The sequence below is a fragment of the Clupea harengus genome, chromosome 10, assembly GCF_900700415.2.
Source record: "Clupea harengus chromosome 10, Ch_v2.0.2, whole genome shotgun sequence".
Lineage (NCBI taxonomy): Eukaryota > Metazoa > Chordata > Actinopteri > Clupeiformes > Clupeidae > Clupea > Clupea harengus.
Window position 1 is genome coordinate 14,387,152 of NC_045161.1, and position 17,272 is coordinate 14,404,423.

The following is a 17,272-nucleotide window of genomic DNA, read 5'->3' on the forward strand; positions in this document are numbered from 1 at the left end:
AGGCATGTGAAAACTCCACAGAGGAAGTGTGTGTGTGTGTGTGTGTGTGTGTACAGATACAGGTACAGGAAAAAAAGTACAGATCAAAGTACACGGCAACGTTTTTGCAGAAATAACCAATACAAAATGGACAACTCGCTGTTGATTTCCCATGCCTTCCCCCTTACCCCCACGCCCCCTCCGTTTCCTATTTACCCAAATACAGAGAGGGAAAGTGCAGAAAAGCCGCTGATCCATTTTGAACGGGCAAATGGTTTTCCAGCGCTGAGTGTTAGCAGCAGGGAACCCTCTAATATTTGCTTTCCCGCCCGCGCCAGAAATTGAAGGCGAAGTTTGCTACATCGCTCGGAACCGTTGTAAAATACAAGAAGAAAAAAAAAAGCATCAACAACACGGCACCCTTAATGAGGCCACTCTCAGAGGCTTTCAGACTTTATCAAGCTTTAAAAGCTCCCGATCTCCATGACGGCGTGATTATGGAGTGCAGCAGGCTGTGGTCATTACAGTCACGCTGGCGGAGCTGATTTTTCCCCCCTTTCTTTTTCTCTTACCTTTAACCCCTCTCCCCTTCGGCCCACTTCTGGAGAGGAGTGAGTAAAGTGAATTCCTGGCGTTCCCTGTGGATTTCACCACCGCCCGCTCGTATCGCTCCGTGACCTATCACTGGAATCGGCTCTATCTCTCCCCACGCTAATCCCCTTTACCTCTGTTCCTTATCAATTACACACACTGCCTTTTAATTACAGCTGCGTTTATGCATCATTACCTGAACCCTGTGTGTTTAGCAGGATTATCTCCAAGCCTCACAAGAATGGACAGATAAGAGAGGGCACGGTGGTCCTCTGTAAATATTTGGACGGCAGCGCCTGGAGTACTTGACAGATCTGAAGACCAGGGGCTGCATGTAAAAAGAATTGCGTCACAGTATTTCACCAAGTTTCTCTCTCTCTCGCTCTCTCTCTCTCTTTCTCTCTTCCTGCATGAAGTGTACCAGTAACTTGATGTGACCGTCGAGGCATTCCCTATCAGGTCATTAAAGTTCATTTTCGAGACGAGAGAAAAAGGACTGAAAAGAGACCAAAAAAAAGCAGGACCTTGTTATTGCTCCAAGATGTGATTTAAGGCGGTAGGTAGGGACACCAATACTCAGAGAGCGTAGGGATGGGGAGGGGAAAAAAGAATAGAAAGACAGAACTCGCCCTCCCCTATCCTCCCATTACCTACAGTATCTGCTCTCCCCCTTATTCCTCCCTGTCAGTTTATTATAAAGCATTAGTAAGACAGTGGGACACTTGCAGTTACTGTCTTATCGATCCCGGGGATAGATGCAGTGATTTAGGAGGAGGTCATGCCCAGCACTTCCACATTCTGCTGCTCCTGTTAGGGCCCTGCGCTTTCCTTTGGCTATTGATGTATCAACATTAACAGTTACAAGCAGCTACAGAAAATCAATGGCCAACTTTTATTACCGGCTGCATACCGCGTGGGGAGGCCGGCAGCCGGGTACTTAGCAGTCGGGGGAGCTGGTAGCACGGCGCAGAGCCGTCAGGTGTCTCTTAAGTGATACCTGCGCTGGAAATATCAATCATCTGGCCTAGCAGAACAGTTCGGCCAGGTCTGTCTGGCCCTCTGCTCTACCCTCCTCCTACACCTCCTCATCCTCTCTCACACAAACAAACTAACAAATAAACAAGACGGGGAGAGACATAACACAGAAATTACAAGTCCGAAATAAATAAATAGTGACGGACGGAGTCGATAACATTTTTGATATTTCTTGAAATAATTTGTTTCCGGAAGCTGCCCAGTAGTCCAGAGACGCACCCCATTCTTCACAGGACTTTAATCTACAAGCACCAACCACCTTTGTGTAGTTTGCATTTTTTCTCTCGCTCTCTCCCTCCCTCCTTCTCTCCCTGTGGCGGCCGCCCAGGTAAAGCCCATTGATGTCGGGGCTGAGGAAACTTGGGGAAATAAAATAACGGAGGAGCCATACATTTCTATGGCTTTCCGTCAGAGCTGGGGTGCGGGGTGGGCGGGCAGGCGGCGCGAAGAAGGAAATAACTAAACAAGACCAGCCCGGTGTCCACATCCACTCAAAGATTTATGAGCGGCAGGCTCCGGCTGGAAAAAACATAACTCGCCTGCTTTTGTTATTGGGATCAATGGCTCGAAGTTCATTATACAGTGTCGGGGCAGAGGAGGCATGAGCGTGATTACTCGTAAAGGGGCAGTGGTGTTGTTGCCAGAATGCATAAGTGCTGAGGAAGGCTTCTGTGTGTGTGTGTGTGTGTGTGTGTGTGTGTGTGTGTGTGTGTGTGTGAGAGTGTGTGTGTGTGTGTGTGTGTGTGTGCGTGTGTGTGTGTGTGTATGTTTTCCTCTTCCTTTACTACGACCAGAGGTCCACTAGTATAGCTGGAGCTGGAGGTTATCATTATATACAGTGCAGATAGCCCGGGAGGTGCAAATGTTTGACCACGGGAGGAGCAGAAACACATCCCAGCTTCACCAATTAAAGGTGGGGCATATCTCCAAAGGGCATGTGAGGAGAGAGAGAGATAGAGAGAAAGAGAGGGAGAGAGAGAGAGAGGGAGAGAGAGGGAAGGAGTGTGGGAGATAGAGAGGGTGATGTGGGGACTAGAGGACGTGAAAGAGAAATGGGAGAAGTGGGGGGTGTACTAGAGAGTGAGAGACAGAGAGAGAAAGAGTGAGTGAGTGAGGGAATGAGAGATAGCGAGAGAAAAAAAGAGAGAGAGAACAACAGCCACGGTCAGGGTGTCTATTGATCAGCCGCCGTCAGGCCTTATTTAAACATTGCACACAAACACAGATAAGGAGTTACACAAGGCCCTACATAAAAACCTGTCATTTCTCAATCGATCCAGCTGAAAGATTTCTGCGCCCCGGCCATCTATAAAACCCTTTCCCTGTTCTCACCGAGGGAGAGAGTGGAGAGAGAGAGAGAGAGGGAGAGAGAGAGAGAGAGGATACAAGCAGCCACAGCTAGATAACATCAGTGGCATGCTACATTCAAATCCTAGTTGCATGGATCAGCACTTAAAACTGATATGTTGTTTCATAAATGTATAAAATGTGTTTTGAAATCGATTCGCTCCGCACCATTAACTAGCCGTCCGTTATGTGAACGGTTTGTGCAGCTGGACTGTAGTGGGTAACAGGCCCTTATTGATGCAATGCTGTTGAGCTTCTCAGCGCGAGTACTTGTGGTAATACTGGGCAGCAGCAAGTCAGATTTTGGCCCAAAATGATTTTGATTTGGTTCTGTTTGGCATTCAGTGAACCTTTCTTATGAAACATGCTGATGTTGTAGCAGTTAAAATGACAAGTAAAATGTGACTATATTTCTAGGCTAGGTAATTGAGCTGGGGACCATAAATACATGAACCTTACTCGGACATTGTCTTGCTAAAAATGTATGCCAATGGCTTCAATGTAAATTTACATGGGGGATGTTAGGGCAAATATTATATTGATGTGTGCTGTGCTCTCTCTGTGTGTGTGTGTGTGTGTGTGTGTGTGTGTGTGTGTGTGTGTGTGTGTGTGTGTGTGTGTGTGTGTGTGTGTGTGTGTGATATTTTCCACTCTGTAGTGTCCCTGTACCCCCCTGTCTCAGCCACATATCATAGTTACTGTATCAGGGGGTCCTAACAGAGGAGAGCAACTGAAACCAGAGACAGTGATTAAGCAGTTAGACACAGATGAGCCAACAGGTGCTCTGGCCCTGTCTCTTGTTCTCTTTCTCTCTCTCTCTTTCTCCTTTTCTCTTACTTCTCTCTCTCTCTGTGTGTTTATCTCTCCCTTTTAACTCCTTGATTTTTATCACCACTTCTCTGTATGTATTTTTTTCAGTATTTCTACTCCCCTGTTTTCTCTCTCTCTCTCTCTCACTCACTTTCTTTCTCTCCGCCCTCACCCAGCCCTTTGCCTCCCTCCCTCCCTCCCCTCCCCTGTGGGTAGTGCTGTCGCTGTGACTCTTTCCCAGATATGTGGAGCAGCAGGGATGTTGTAACATTGTAATGTGGGATGCCAGGGCTCAGTTCATCCCTAGTGGAAAAATGTCCTCTCATCATTGCCCCCCACCCCCCACCTCTTCGGGCCTCCAACCTTCCTGTAATGTAAGCTGCCCAACACGGCCCCAGCATTTCCCCTCAAACCCCCCCCCCCCCCAAAAAAAGAGCCCAGAGACAAGGGCCGGCTGCCGGGGACAGTGGGTGTGGGTGTGGGTGTGTGTGTGTGTGTGTGTGTGGGGGGGGTGGGTTAGGTCAGCCATGCCAGAGAAGGAGCAAGTCAAGAGGGTGTCACTGTTCATAGACAAATTTAGAAAAAGGCATGTATCTATCAAAACAGCGTCAGGCAGAATGGCAGCGCTGTCATGGGATCCTCCCCGACACACTCCTTGGTCACAGCAGGGGTCACAGTGTGTCAATCAGCAGCCACAAAAGCGCTAAAAGGAGGTGTCTGTGTGTGTATCTGTGTGTGCATGTCTCTCTTGCTCTCTCCCTCTCTCTCTCTCTGTGTATGTGTGTGTGTCCGTGTGCGAGTGTGTGTGTGTGTGTGTGTAAGAGAGTGTCACGCTCACACTGGGAGTCTGAGTGGAGTGTTTTGCGGGACCACCTGGCATTCTGTTTGCTTTAGTCATTCAACCCCTCCCAAGAGGAGATATCTTAGGAACCAGGCTGGCAACGAGAGGCTGTCGTGATGCAATAATGTCGTGACATGCCACCATTTTACACTGGCACTGTTAACTTTAGTGCTGAGCAGAGCCAGCGTGCCCAGACTCCCTTTTACATCTACGACACAGAGCCCTCTCTAATATGTTCTGTTCACACACCCACACACTGTGATAACACACACCCACACATACTGTGATAATACACACCCACACACACTGTGATAATACACACACACACACACACACTGTGATAATACACACTGCTGAGACACCTCCAGTGCTGCTCTTTGATAGCTCTAACGTGAAGATACTCCCAGTACTATTATTGTTTTATGTATTATGCATTTGATCAGATTAGTACTTTGTGATTTATTTATAAAGTAGTAGATGAATTACCCAGTGATAACTAATAGGGGAAACACAGTGTAGTATCGGATGTGTAAGCTTTACTCTTTCCCCTGATATCTTGTTCTAGAGTGAGTGAAGATGAATATGCTTATGGAGGTTCATGTAAATGCAAATGGATGTCCTCACCCAGGCAGCAAGGAGGGAGAGATGATTTGACAAACACTTAGGAGCCATATTGTGTCTCAGTCAATAAAACCTTGGATCCACACACTCATCTTACGCCAATTACTTGATTGTTGTTTGCCTTTGGTTACATTTCCCAGAGCAAATCATTTCTGCGGTTATTTGATGTTTTTCCCGCCGATTGCCGGGGTCCTTCTCACATTGAAATGTACAGTCAAGTGCCGCCTTGACAGGCAGCATACACACATGTCGTGTTGCATTACCTCAGAGGCAAACAGAGACCTCTGGAGCTAACACAGACGAATACATTACACCCAATTTTATACTCCCCAAATCCCCTTTGCATGGGAATGGCAGAGAGGAAGGGAGAGAGGGAGAGGAGGAGAGAGGAAAAGAGAGAGAGAGAGAGAGGGGGGAGGATAGCAGGAAGGGAGAGATGTAAATGACATCTGTTTCTTTAGTCAGCAGAACATCGTTCAGTCATCAACCCAGAAAAGCGGTAGAAGGGGAAACAGGAACAGAAGTGTGTTTGTGTGTGTGTGTGTGTGTGTGATTGTGTGTGTGTATGAGAGAGAGAGATGCTATGGATTAACTGTCCTTCACACAGAAAATATACATCCCCAGGCACTTTGCTGAATTATTAATTCAAATTTGTCAAAAAAGAGCTCCCCCACCTTCCAGCCCGCCTCCCCCTCCGAACAAGCCCCAACCAACCAAAGAGAGGGGGGAAAAAAACAGCAAAAGATATTGATGGGAGCTTGGCTTTAATGACCTCATTAGGTGTGTGGTTTCCAGGACGGGGGAGAGGGCTGTTGCTGGAGGAGTTTATAAGGAGAGGGGGATACTTGACCCCCGAATGATTTTCTGTCACTTTATCATAAACAAGAAGCGTTGACATGCCCCTTTTCCTTCTCACACACATGTAATTAGAGGCTGCGGGAAAACTCAGCTGAATGCAAAAAAAGTTGTGATTTCTATGAATAGCTCAGAGGCAAAATGCATATATATATACGTATATATATATATACGTATATATATATATATATATATATATATATATATATATATATATATATAAATAGAGAGTGTTGTTGTTGAGAGCTGTCTTTATGTGAGATCACTACTCATTCACTGATATATAAAAAGCTTCCCCAAAAAAAGTAAATGATTTGCTAAATAAAACTCTCAAAAACACGATTTAGCATTTGATTCAAAACACAAAACAATCTCCAACAAGCATCTTTTTCATTTGGTGTATCACAGTCCTGCCCCCCTGCCCCCTTCTGTCTTCTAAGCCCATCATCTGAGTCGGAGTCAGTACCACTGTGAGCCTTTGGTGTCCCTAATAGCAGCTAACATGAGCCTGCTCTCAGTGGGGGTGAATGAAACACATAATTAAATTCTGTATGCTATTAAAGAGGAGAACCAGAGCAAGGCCTCCTGGGATATGAGGCTACCCTGTCAGGAGACTGAAAAAGGTTTGGGGAGAGGAGGAGGTGAGAGTGTGTGTGTGGGGGGGGGTGGGGTGGTGGTAAGTGGGGAGTTTTGTGGGGGGGTTAGGGGACTAGTAGGGGAGGGAGGTAGGGACTTCTCCGATCCCAACTCATGCTGAGCAGCGCTGGCTACAGTACAATTTCAAACAGAGGCACCAAAATGGAGACAAATGGTTTCCCAAACCACAAAAAACAGTCTTGTCCTGTCTCTACAAACAATGAATACTACCGTCAGTATACAATATAATATGGCATATGACAAATTACCCCTGTAAACTATCAAATATCAAAATAGCGTGCATTTCCTAACATACATGAAAAGACAGGAGAAAGATTGGCATAGTCTGCCATTAAAATTTTGGCTCTATAGCTGTATCTGTGGATCCAGGCTTTACACAGCTGGATGAAGAAGATGATGATGAGAAGGAGGGTGTGTGAGTGCTGATGATCCGCGACAGCGGAGCGCGGCTGACCGGCCTGCGGAGCCTCTCTCACCGAGCCTAACGCTGGCACATCCCCGGCCAGCACCGAATAAGTAGATGTAAATATATTTCCCCCTTACCTCAGGAGGAAGCCGGGTGCCTCTGAGCTAGCATTTGTAACAAGAAGGGTTTGTCTGAGCCACTCTTGTTTATTTCATCATACCTTAGGCACTTCCCCCCCCTCCTCTCCTCTCCCCTCCTCTCCTCTCCTCTCCTCTCCTCTCCTCTCTCCTCTCCTCTCCTCTCCTCCGCTCCTTGTTTCCAACGTGTTGCAGAGCACCGAGCAAAGCAGACCCGTCCTTGGGCGACTGGGATGGCTCAGCTACCTTCTTAGCACAACAACCGCGGCTTAAATTTGACTTAATATATCCCCAACTGGACGAGCCTGTTTAATTCTCTTTCATAGCGGGCTGGGCACTTTGCCCATTGGTCCGGACCGAGACGAAATGAGGGGGGAAGAACAAATTGAGCCTTCATGCCTTATTCTGACATCCTGACACAGGGAGAGAAGGAAAAGTACCCCCGCTGGCTCCTCATGACCCTATCAGAAAGACCCCCTCCAAGAAAACTGGAACAATTGTGAAGAGTATTTCTCATGCTTCATTAAGAAGACAGAGAGAGAGAGAGAGAAGAGACCATGTGTGTACTTGAGAGTGAGAGAGTGTGTCTGTGGGTATGAGAAAATGAATGTTCAGATGCCATGATTATCCTTTAAGGCTAGTGTCTCAAACAGATAATGACGTTCAGTTTTTTTTTCACAAAGATAAACAGTTTCATGGCTAAAAAATGTATTCGCTGCGAGTTATCATTTAATGGCCAAGTCACGGGACTCATTTGTCGGCCGTCGCTGTGATAGACAGCGCCAGTCCTTGCCCACAATCCAACATGTCCACTGAGGCCATCACTGATGCAACATCAGAATCCCGAGCCTAAGAAAGTGCCTTGTATGACTTGGCACTAAACTCCCCATCACGCTCGTGTTTCTTCAGAAGACTCCATTACACGTTGAGAAAGGAGACATCACCACCTCCGAACTGTTCTCTTCTAAGAAGTGGAAATGTAAAGGGACGTTCCCGAGGGAAGAGCTGGGATCGCCGAAGCAGGGAAGGGCCTCTCCTGGGACAGACGCTGTGGATGTGCGGAGAACAGAGAGTTGGGGGTTGTTTAAAAGAGAGGGCGAGGAATCGAGCGCCAAAAAAAAAATCTGTTGAACAGACGGCAGGACGTCAAGGATGTACCAGTGAGACGCACAGAGGGACACGCTGTATGTTTAGGAGGAGGTGTGGAATGGCAAGTGTGTGTGTGCATGTGTGAGTGTCTTTGTGTGTGTGTGTGTGTGTGTTTGTGTGTGTGAGAAAAAGAGAGTGTGTGTGTGAGTGCCCGCATCTGCCAGAGAACAGCCATTCGCCCACACGGCTTTGATAAGAAGGCCTTTGAGCTGCGGGCTCAGGACTGGGTAACCACATCACACCACCGAACCCCACAACCCCAAAAAGCTCCAGCAGCCCCTGCAGCCCAGAGGAGGAATCACAGATTGGACATGGCAGTGATGAGGACCACATGAGCTCAAACATGACTTGTCTACTCCTCCACTCAAATCCACAGACATACCACACCACAAATCACGCTCAAGCTCGATCCCAAACAACTAAAGGCAAGAATCCGGGCCTGTCCTTTCACAAGTGTTTACAGAATTTGGTATTTACAGAGTCCAAAACATGGGTATAATTTCCTATTTCCTATGTAGCCTCTGACGTTTAAAAAAAAAAAAGAAGGAATTGGAGCGAAAGGGAACAGATGTATTGAAACAAGCAAATATTGTCTGCTGCTTGTGTATGCAGTGCTGGTGGGTGACCAAGTGGACATTGAACCTTGCTCCCATCAGGGGCATCCTGTTTTCAGCCCAGGGGGCCCCCACGGGGCCTCAGGGGAGCCCCAGCATGAGGGTGTGGGGGAGGGGCAGGGCGGGGAGGTCGGTCTGCCCTTGCATGAGCCTGGGGGGTCAGAGAGGTTGCCTCCGCCCCGCTCCCTGATTGGCGTGTGCCGGCGAGAGCCGAGTTAATGATCAACGAAGGCGAAATTTACAGGACCGGTTTGATTGCATGATTACAGCGGGCCATAAAGGTGTTGTTTTCATGTTTGTGTGAGTCCTGACACGCACGTTGAGTGTGTGAGACAGGGATAGAGACACCTTTGGGTGTTTATGAGTAGGAATGTTTGTGGCTGCACTTTTTGTTTTTTTCTAAAAAGAAGATTACCTGCCCAAACCTTGAGCTCTGCTCATTGGCTGAGATGTGTGTGAGCCCTCCCCCTTGATGAATTGGCATGTTGCTCACTCATACGTTTAATGGCTTTGCTGTCAAACATCTGTGCTTTTTGATGAGTCTGGGCTGCCTTACCCTCTCCGAGAGAGCATCACTCACTCACCAGTGACATAAATGGTTCGTAGGGGGCTTGTGTTCATTTGCCCTCTGTTAATGTTATTGCCTCCCAATTAAATAATCATTGATTAGCGCCTGTTAGCGTCTACTAAGGCATTCCTTATGTTAATGTTGGGTTAGCGGGCCCGTAGTCAGCGGAAACACAGACACATGTGCGGTTTGCTAGATAGACGGAGGCAAACCGCTGATGAATGGCCATTTGCACAAGAGCCTTCTAAAAGTGAAGCATCGACTCGTTCACAATAACCATGTTTGTGGATATGCATGTCAGTGGACCACCACTGAGTGTGTGTGCTTGTTTATGTCTGTGGGTGTGTGTGTGTGCGCGCACGTGTGTTTGTACGTATGTCTGGAGGGTCTTGTCAAATATAGTCGAGGGTAGGAAAGCACAGAACCATTTTCTCACTTCTTTTTGAAGGAATTTCAGATCTTATTTATTATTTATATGATTTATTTATCTATTTTATGCAGAGAACATGATAGGAGGAAAAAAAATACATAAAAACTCCCTAATTAACGGGCGCCTCCGCCATAGCGGGGGCCATTCAGTGTGTGTGTGTGTGTGTGTGTGTGTGTGTGCAGGGTCGTCTGGTCTGATCACTAGTCAACTGAACAATGTATTCCACAGGACCGCAGGGTCTGGCGTCAAGCACACGCACGGCTCCCGAGCACACTGAGGCTGTTTCATGTGAAAAAAATTGATAATTAGTCCCAGAGTGGCTAAATGCAGGGCTGGAGAGATGAGAGACACTTTAGCACAACAGGGCCTCGGCTGCACAGAGGAGCTAGCATTGAGGCTTACACCTGCATCTCTTCTTATTGTCAGTCAGATAGTCACGGCGGAGCTAGAAGTGACTGATTTTTTATTGTTTTGAGTCTGAAAGGTAAAATGTTAAATATTTATTTTATTTGTTTTAGTCCCCCCTGGCTTAAATCCTCGATGCGAGCTGTGAAGGAGGCAGGCGAGAAGTAGTGGGCAACGCGAGATCAAGCCATTGTCATCGATCATCTTTTCTTCCTCGGTCTCAGCCTTCTTTCTTTTTTTCAAACAGAGCCTCATAATAATTAGCAATTAAAATGGCTTCTTTTTTCTGTAACATTTTTCTCTAATTAGCCAGAAAAAGACATAGGGATTTGAAAAAAAAAAAAAACATCTCTGTAGTTTTCGGGTCTCTCCCATCCCTCCCTCTGGACCCCACCCCTAACCCCCACCACCCTCAACTCCCCCCCCCCACACTTCACAATTCCCACCCCATAGCCTGAGCAACCATGGCAACATCTCTCACATCTAGCATCACTGATCCTATTTAACCCAGTCAATCTCACTACGAAAAATAACAAACAAGGCAGAAATAGTGAGGCTACGATTTAAGTGCATGTCAGCACCCTCCTGTGATTAAAGCCTGCTTATCTTAGTCTGCATTTCTATCCACAATATGTGATAGAATGTACAAGAATTCCAGACCGTCCACTCCTTAGTTTCCTTTTCCCTCATTCCTATTCTGCTGTTGCCCAGTGCTCTTAAGAGTTAACAAACAAGGATCATCACTGCAAACAAATGCTCTTTATTTACTTGGGTCAGCATATGCTAAACTCACAGAACATGCTTTTCTAATTGGTCTCCACATCCCACCTACACATCTATTTGCGTGCATGCACAGGAACATGGTCGCACACACACACACACACACACACACACACACACACACACACCTGCCACCCATTTTCATCCTCTCTGGTTCTCCTTCTGGAGTCACTGAGGGGTCAGACTGCAGACCCCCAACCCACACACACTGCCAAGCCACTGCCTCGCTACCTCACTGCCTGCCTCAGCCCTCATTAGAATCTGGCTGAGCTCCGCTTGCTCCCTCTTTCTCTCTCTGTCTCTTCATCTCTCGCTCTCTCTCTCTCTCTCATTCTCTCTCCCTCTCTCTTTCTCTGTGGTCGCAGGGCAGGTTGTACATGTGTGTGTGTCTGTCCGTACATGTGTGTGTGTGTCTGTGTGTGTGTGTCTGTCTGTCTGTCTGTCTGTCTGTCTGTCTGTCTCTGTGTGTGCGTGTGTGTGTGAGTGTGTGTTCGGGGTAGAGTCAGTGGAGTGTGCCAGCTGGTTCATTAGCGGTGGCAGGGAGGGTTAGGGAGACCTTTTCAGAATCATTTGGAGGTGTCAGGCTGCCACAGGGACCTCGTCACTTTCCATTAGCGAAGTGTGCAGACCTCCGTCCCCAGCCTCGTCCAACCTGGGGTCAAAGAGATTAATAAAAGATCACACACACAAACACACTCACACAGAGGCGATCTTCAACTGATTAAACACATACACACACACACACACACACACACACACATACAGAAACACACACACACAGACAGACGCACCACACTAGGGATTCATTAGTTAGTCATGTATTACTCAAACACTTTTTAACCACAGAAATCTGAGGGCTTCAAGTGTACAAGGAAACACAAATGGAAACGCACACGTTGTGTCAGATGTGTTTTGTTGTGGCGTGTTTCCTCTGCTGCTCTCTAACTGTGGGCTCCTCAGTGCAGTAGTTCTGTGGAGCATTACACCGCTCTCCCAGGTGCATTCTAAGCTGCACCCAAAGCCCTCTGCAGGAGTAGGGCCCCATACCTGCATAATTCATGTGCCCATGGTAGGATGTCTCTGTGGAGAAGCCCCACCCGCCCATACCTTTCCAACTGGCCCCTATCTCCCACATTCAATTCCCCATCCAGTCATACAAATATACTGTACACTCAGCCACACTCATCATACCTTTATTTAACTACAGAAAAAAAAATCTAATACCTCTCTCTTGTTCTAGTTTATTCAGGCTTTACCAGAAAACTAAAGCCTTTAAACACACAGATGCCTATTTTTTTATTTTATTTTATATTTATACACATGCTCAGCTGTTTAGCCTAGCACCCAGCTGGTTACCAACCAGTCTGTAGTCCCATGTGTACAACTATCTATGTTTATCCTGGGGTTAGTCATGTTACCCTTGAGCCATAAGGGACCCAAAAAAGACACTTTCGTCAGAATGTGTGCCTCATTTGTTCAACGCCTCTTTTCTCTCTTTATCTCTCTCCCACAGACGTGAAGAACCTGGAGAACTTCCACCTGGTGGAGAGTGTGCAGGAGCAGGTGAACGCGGCGCTGCTGGATTACGTCATGTGCAACTACCCGCAGCAGACGGACAAGTTTGGCCAGCTCCTGCTCCGGCTGCCGGAGATCCGCGCCATCAGCCTGCAGGCCGAGGAGTACCTCTACTACAAGCACCTGAACGGGGACGTGCCCTGCAACAACCTGCTCATCGAGATGCTCCATGCCAAGCGCGCCTGAGACAGGGAGAGGAGAGGTAGACAGACTCTAAGACAAACAGACTGACAGACAGACAGACAGGTGAACGTAGGAGAGAACGAGAAAGAGAGACTCACCACAACAGCCGAGGCAGCTCAGAACAGTGACTAACTTGATGCCGTCATCACCATCATTGCTTCCATTGTGCCACTGCAGAAGAGAAGGTCAAACCCTGAGCTGATGTGAATGATAGCTGTGCGGGAGAGTTATAAAGGGGCAGCCTAGCAACTGTGTGTGCATCTTTTTCACCACCCATGTATCATATGTGATACAGTTCACTAAAAGCCAACAAAGACACACATGTACAAAAGCTCATGCCAATCTCACGATCCCTTCATCCTCTGAGGTGGTGTTGGGGTGCCAGTAAGAGTTGTGTTGGTTCATGACGACCATTTACCAAATCTTCAGCGACACTGTTGAACAAACAAACACCAAGACAGAAACAAAATGGTGGGACGGAAACAAAAAAAAGACGGGTGAATGTTGAGAGACTTCAAACTGGTTGAGTCTACAACTGTGACACATGTTTGGTTTATTGCAGATGGAAGAAAAGAAAGAAATTCACGTGAAGAAAAAAAAAGAGATCAAACCTCCACGAACAAAAGACTCAACAGAAAAAGTGAGATGCAGACAAAACAACCGAGTTCACACTTAAACCCAGTGTGAGGCTGTGTGTGAGAAAAGGTAGAGCCGATAGAGGGAGAGAGACAGAGAGGAAGACAGACACATCTCTCCTTCTCTGAAGGCTAAGTGATTGAGCCAACCTCAGAGGGCTCCGGCCCAAGACTCTTTTGTTCAGGAGTTGGTACTTTGGTTGATGCTGGTTTAACAAAAGCCTCTTCCACACTGTCTTGTCTGTTTTAAGGCACTCGGGGCATTTTGAACTTCCGACTATGAGAGATTAACTACACAGACTATGAGAAATGAACTCCAAATGAGTGGCGTTTGTATTCGCCACCTCACCTTGAAGACTTTTATTAGCATCCCCTCAGCAATTAAAAAAAAAAAGCAATTTAAAAAAAAAGTACAAGATGAATCAAAGCAAGAGCAAGAAACATGTACATAATGACGCAAAATAAAAAGAGAAGACTACAGATTTAAAAAATGGCATCTCTTTTAAACTGGCAGCAATTTTCTTCCCCTTGGTAATTCTGAGGAGCTTCTTTAACCCCTCTGTCAAGTGTCATAAGTTTAAGTGCTTACCTCATACAGTACAATGTTGATGGGAGAAACTGAATACTGTCAATTTGGTAATTGGTTCATACAGATCTGTCAACCTGTGCGTTTCTGATCAGTTCCTCTGTGAAAAGTCCCAAGCATTGAAACAACTGTGGCCATGTTTTCTGTTCCCATAATGCAACTGTTTCGCGATGGAACGAGGTCAGACAGAGATGAAGAACTACTGCCTCCGTCAACACAAGACCAAAGCCTTCTGCAAAACAACCACCACCACAGAAAGAACAACTCATCCTTAACTATCAGTATTATACATTTTTGTGATGTCACAGTTATGTGAGTCTTGCCTTACTTCATTATCATGCTAGCTAACCGTGCAGATGTGAACTGAAATGTGTACAAATATATAAATATATATATATATAAAGTATTAATGTTGTAAAATTAAAAAAGAAACATGGAAAAATGACGAACATGGATACACAATGTGTTTACATTTACGTGGTCACGTGAGAAAGAACTGTGATAAAGACTAAATTACAAAGCAATGGTTTCCTGAAAGAATAGAAGAGAAACAAAAAAAAAACAACAGTTCCTCTGGATTGCTTTTGTTGGTGTGTACAGTTTTTTTTTCATTCTATTTTTTCTCTTTTGTTTTCTTTTTTGGAACAGTACTTAATGATGTCGTGAGACACTAAAATCAGAAAGGAATCTCACTTAAATCCAAGTTTCTAACATTCTGTTTTGTTGCTCATTTGATCATTTGCAAGGGTTTCCATATTTTCTTCTCCGTATATGACATGTCATTTTTGTAGAGCTGTCTTTCTTATGTTCTACCGTTTAATATATGTCCCTGGTTAAGCTTTAAAATTTGGAGATAATTTATTGTGTCTTGGTTTTCATTCTTGTGTTTGGTTAGAGCACAGGAATTGTGTTTACTGTGGCATGTGTTAACAAAAAGAAGAGAAAAAAAAACACTGTGGAAATGAGATGCGGTTCAGAACCACACACACAAAAATCATCTTTTAAACCACCACAGTCCTCTCTGTTAAATACTGTATCTTATTTCTTTGACCTCACATGCAAACAACGTATGAAAAAATAACATCAGAATAATTGTATTTAAGTTCAAATGTGCAATTTGGTGCATCACTTTTTTGCTATAACTGAATTTGAAACAGCTTGACTTTGAAACATGTTTGTTCTATACCAAAGACAACATCTGTCCCCCGAGTTATGGTTTTGAGTCCTGCATTATAAAGAACGAGCAACAGTGTCAAGCAGCTGATCTCTTTTCACCCAGTGAGAAGGTTGGCATTCCTTGTTGTCACTTTTGTGGAATTTGGAGGTTGTCTTACTCAATTTTATTAAGTGTCAAAGTATTTAAAAAACAATATCTGAGCCATGGTGACACACACACTTACACACTCACACCCACACAGACACTCATACAAACAGAAAACATATGGAATCCTTAAGAACCATCATTTTAATGATTTGCACAAACAATAACGAAATTCCTGGCTGCAACACAAACACAAACAGAATTATTTGAAGGCTGATCACATTTTGTAAATATTGGTGGTATAGTTCTTTTTTAAACTGGACAGGTGATGTCCCTGAGCCCTCTAGCTGACTGGTTTGTATGTTTGGTGCTTTCCATGGTTTTTTCTTCTGTCTTGTATGTGTTCAGACAATCTTTAATGCATCACGGCCCTATTACCTGTGCTTTTCTGAATTACAGCTGCCTTTGATGTCAATACACACCTATGTGCGTGCACACACACACACACACACACACATACAGACACACACCATCTTCTAATCTAGTCATCCCTCTCTCCCCCTCTTTCTCTCCCTCTCTCTCTCTCAAACACACACACGGACATACACACACCATCTCCTAATCTGGTCATCCCTCTCTCTCTCAAACAGACACACAGACACACAGACACACACACAGAGGTTCACATTGTTTCAGCAGTCTCCACAACACAGCTAGACAGATGTCAGTCACTCATGCTGATTCCTCTGGCGGGAAGCTCTTACCATGGAGCTGATGGATTTCCCCTTACCCCCTCTTATTTAAATAAATCATTAATATTATATGACTGATCTCTCCCTTCTCTGTGTACCTGTTTCAACTGAAGGATGCAGTACCAGGGGAACAGGGCTCTGGTTCCCACTACTTACACACTGCATATCTGACTCTACTTGTAAGCTAATAAAACAGAATAGCATAGCAAATACACAGTAAAATAACTTCAGATATAATTTCAGATAATAATCAAAACTGTAGGCATCACATATTTAACAATGGTGGAAGAGGAACAAAAAAATCCACGTGATTCTAAACAATAGCAGAAGAAGACATACAAATATGTTAACACTGTTCAAAGTATTCACAAAGTTATTACTTCTAAAGTAAGAACACAGAGACCTAAATGAAATCAGTTTTTGCTCAAAACATTTATACTATATGAACACAAACATCTGTAACTGAAGCATACACAGGAAACTCTTTTCTGTCCAATCACACGAGGCCACCTGACTTTGGCGATGTTACATTACATTACATTTACATTTAGCAGACGCTTTTATCCAAAGCGACTTACAAGGATGTATACACATTTTTTACATTTACACTGATGGCACACCCCATCAGGAGCAATTAGGGGTTCAGTGTCTGGATCAAGGACGCTTCGACAGGGAATCGAACTAGCAACCTTCTGATTACTAAATGACTTCTCTACCTCCTGTACCACTGTCGCCCCATGTGTGTGGCAGATACGGCATCTGCTGCGGGCCCATGGGAACACGCCTGCAGCCTCCATTCACACAGTGACAGCCCTGTCGGGGGACACAAGGAGCTGCGTGACTGAAATTAAGATGAACCTAAAACAATTCAACTCACTGATACCTCAGTAACTATTGCAGGTGATACTGAACCTAGATGTACTTCCAGCATAAATAATAACATAATCTAATCTAATCTGACTGACTGTCCAGTTTGCACACAAAATGCAGTAAAACACAATGTAATGTCACAAAGGAAATTGCTCAGCCAGCACTGGCTGCCCTTACAGGCTGTA

General features: G+C 45.4%; 1 protein-coding gene across 2 annotated transcripts in view; it reads left to right on the forward strand.

Moving 5' to 3' along the window:
* The window catches only part of nr5a2 (nuclear receptor subfamily 5, group A, member 2), a 58,936-nt gene extending 42,650 nt beyond the window's left edge, over window positions 1-16,286 (forward strand). For both annotated transcript variants that reach the window (XM_012825355.3, XM_042708864.1), the window contains exon 8: window positions 12,739-16,286. In XM_012825355.3, coding sequence (XP_012680809.1) covers window positions 12,739-12,986 — 248 coding nt within the window. In that variant the 3' untranslated portion in view covers window positions 12,987-16,286. The remainder of the gene's footprint in view (window positions 1-12,738) is intronic.
* Window positions 16,287-17,272: the final 986 nt, after the last annotated feature.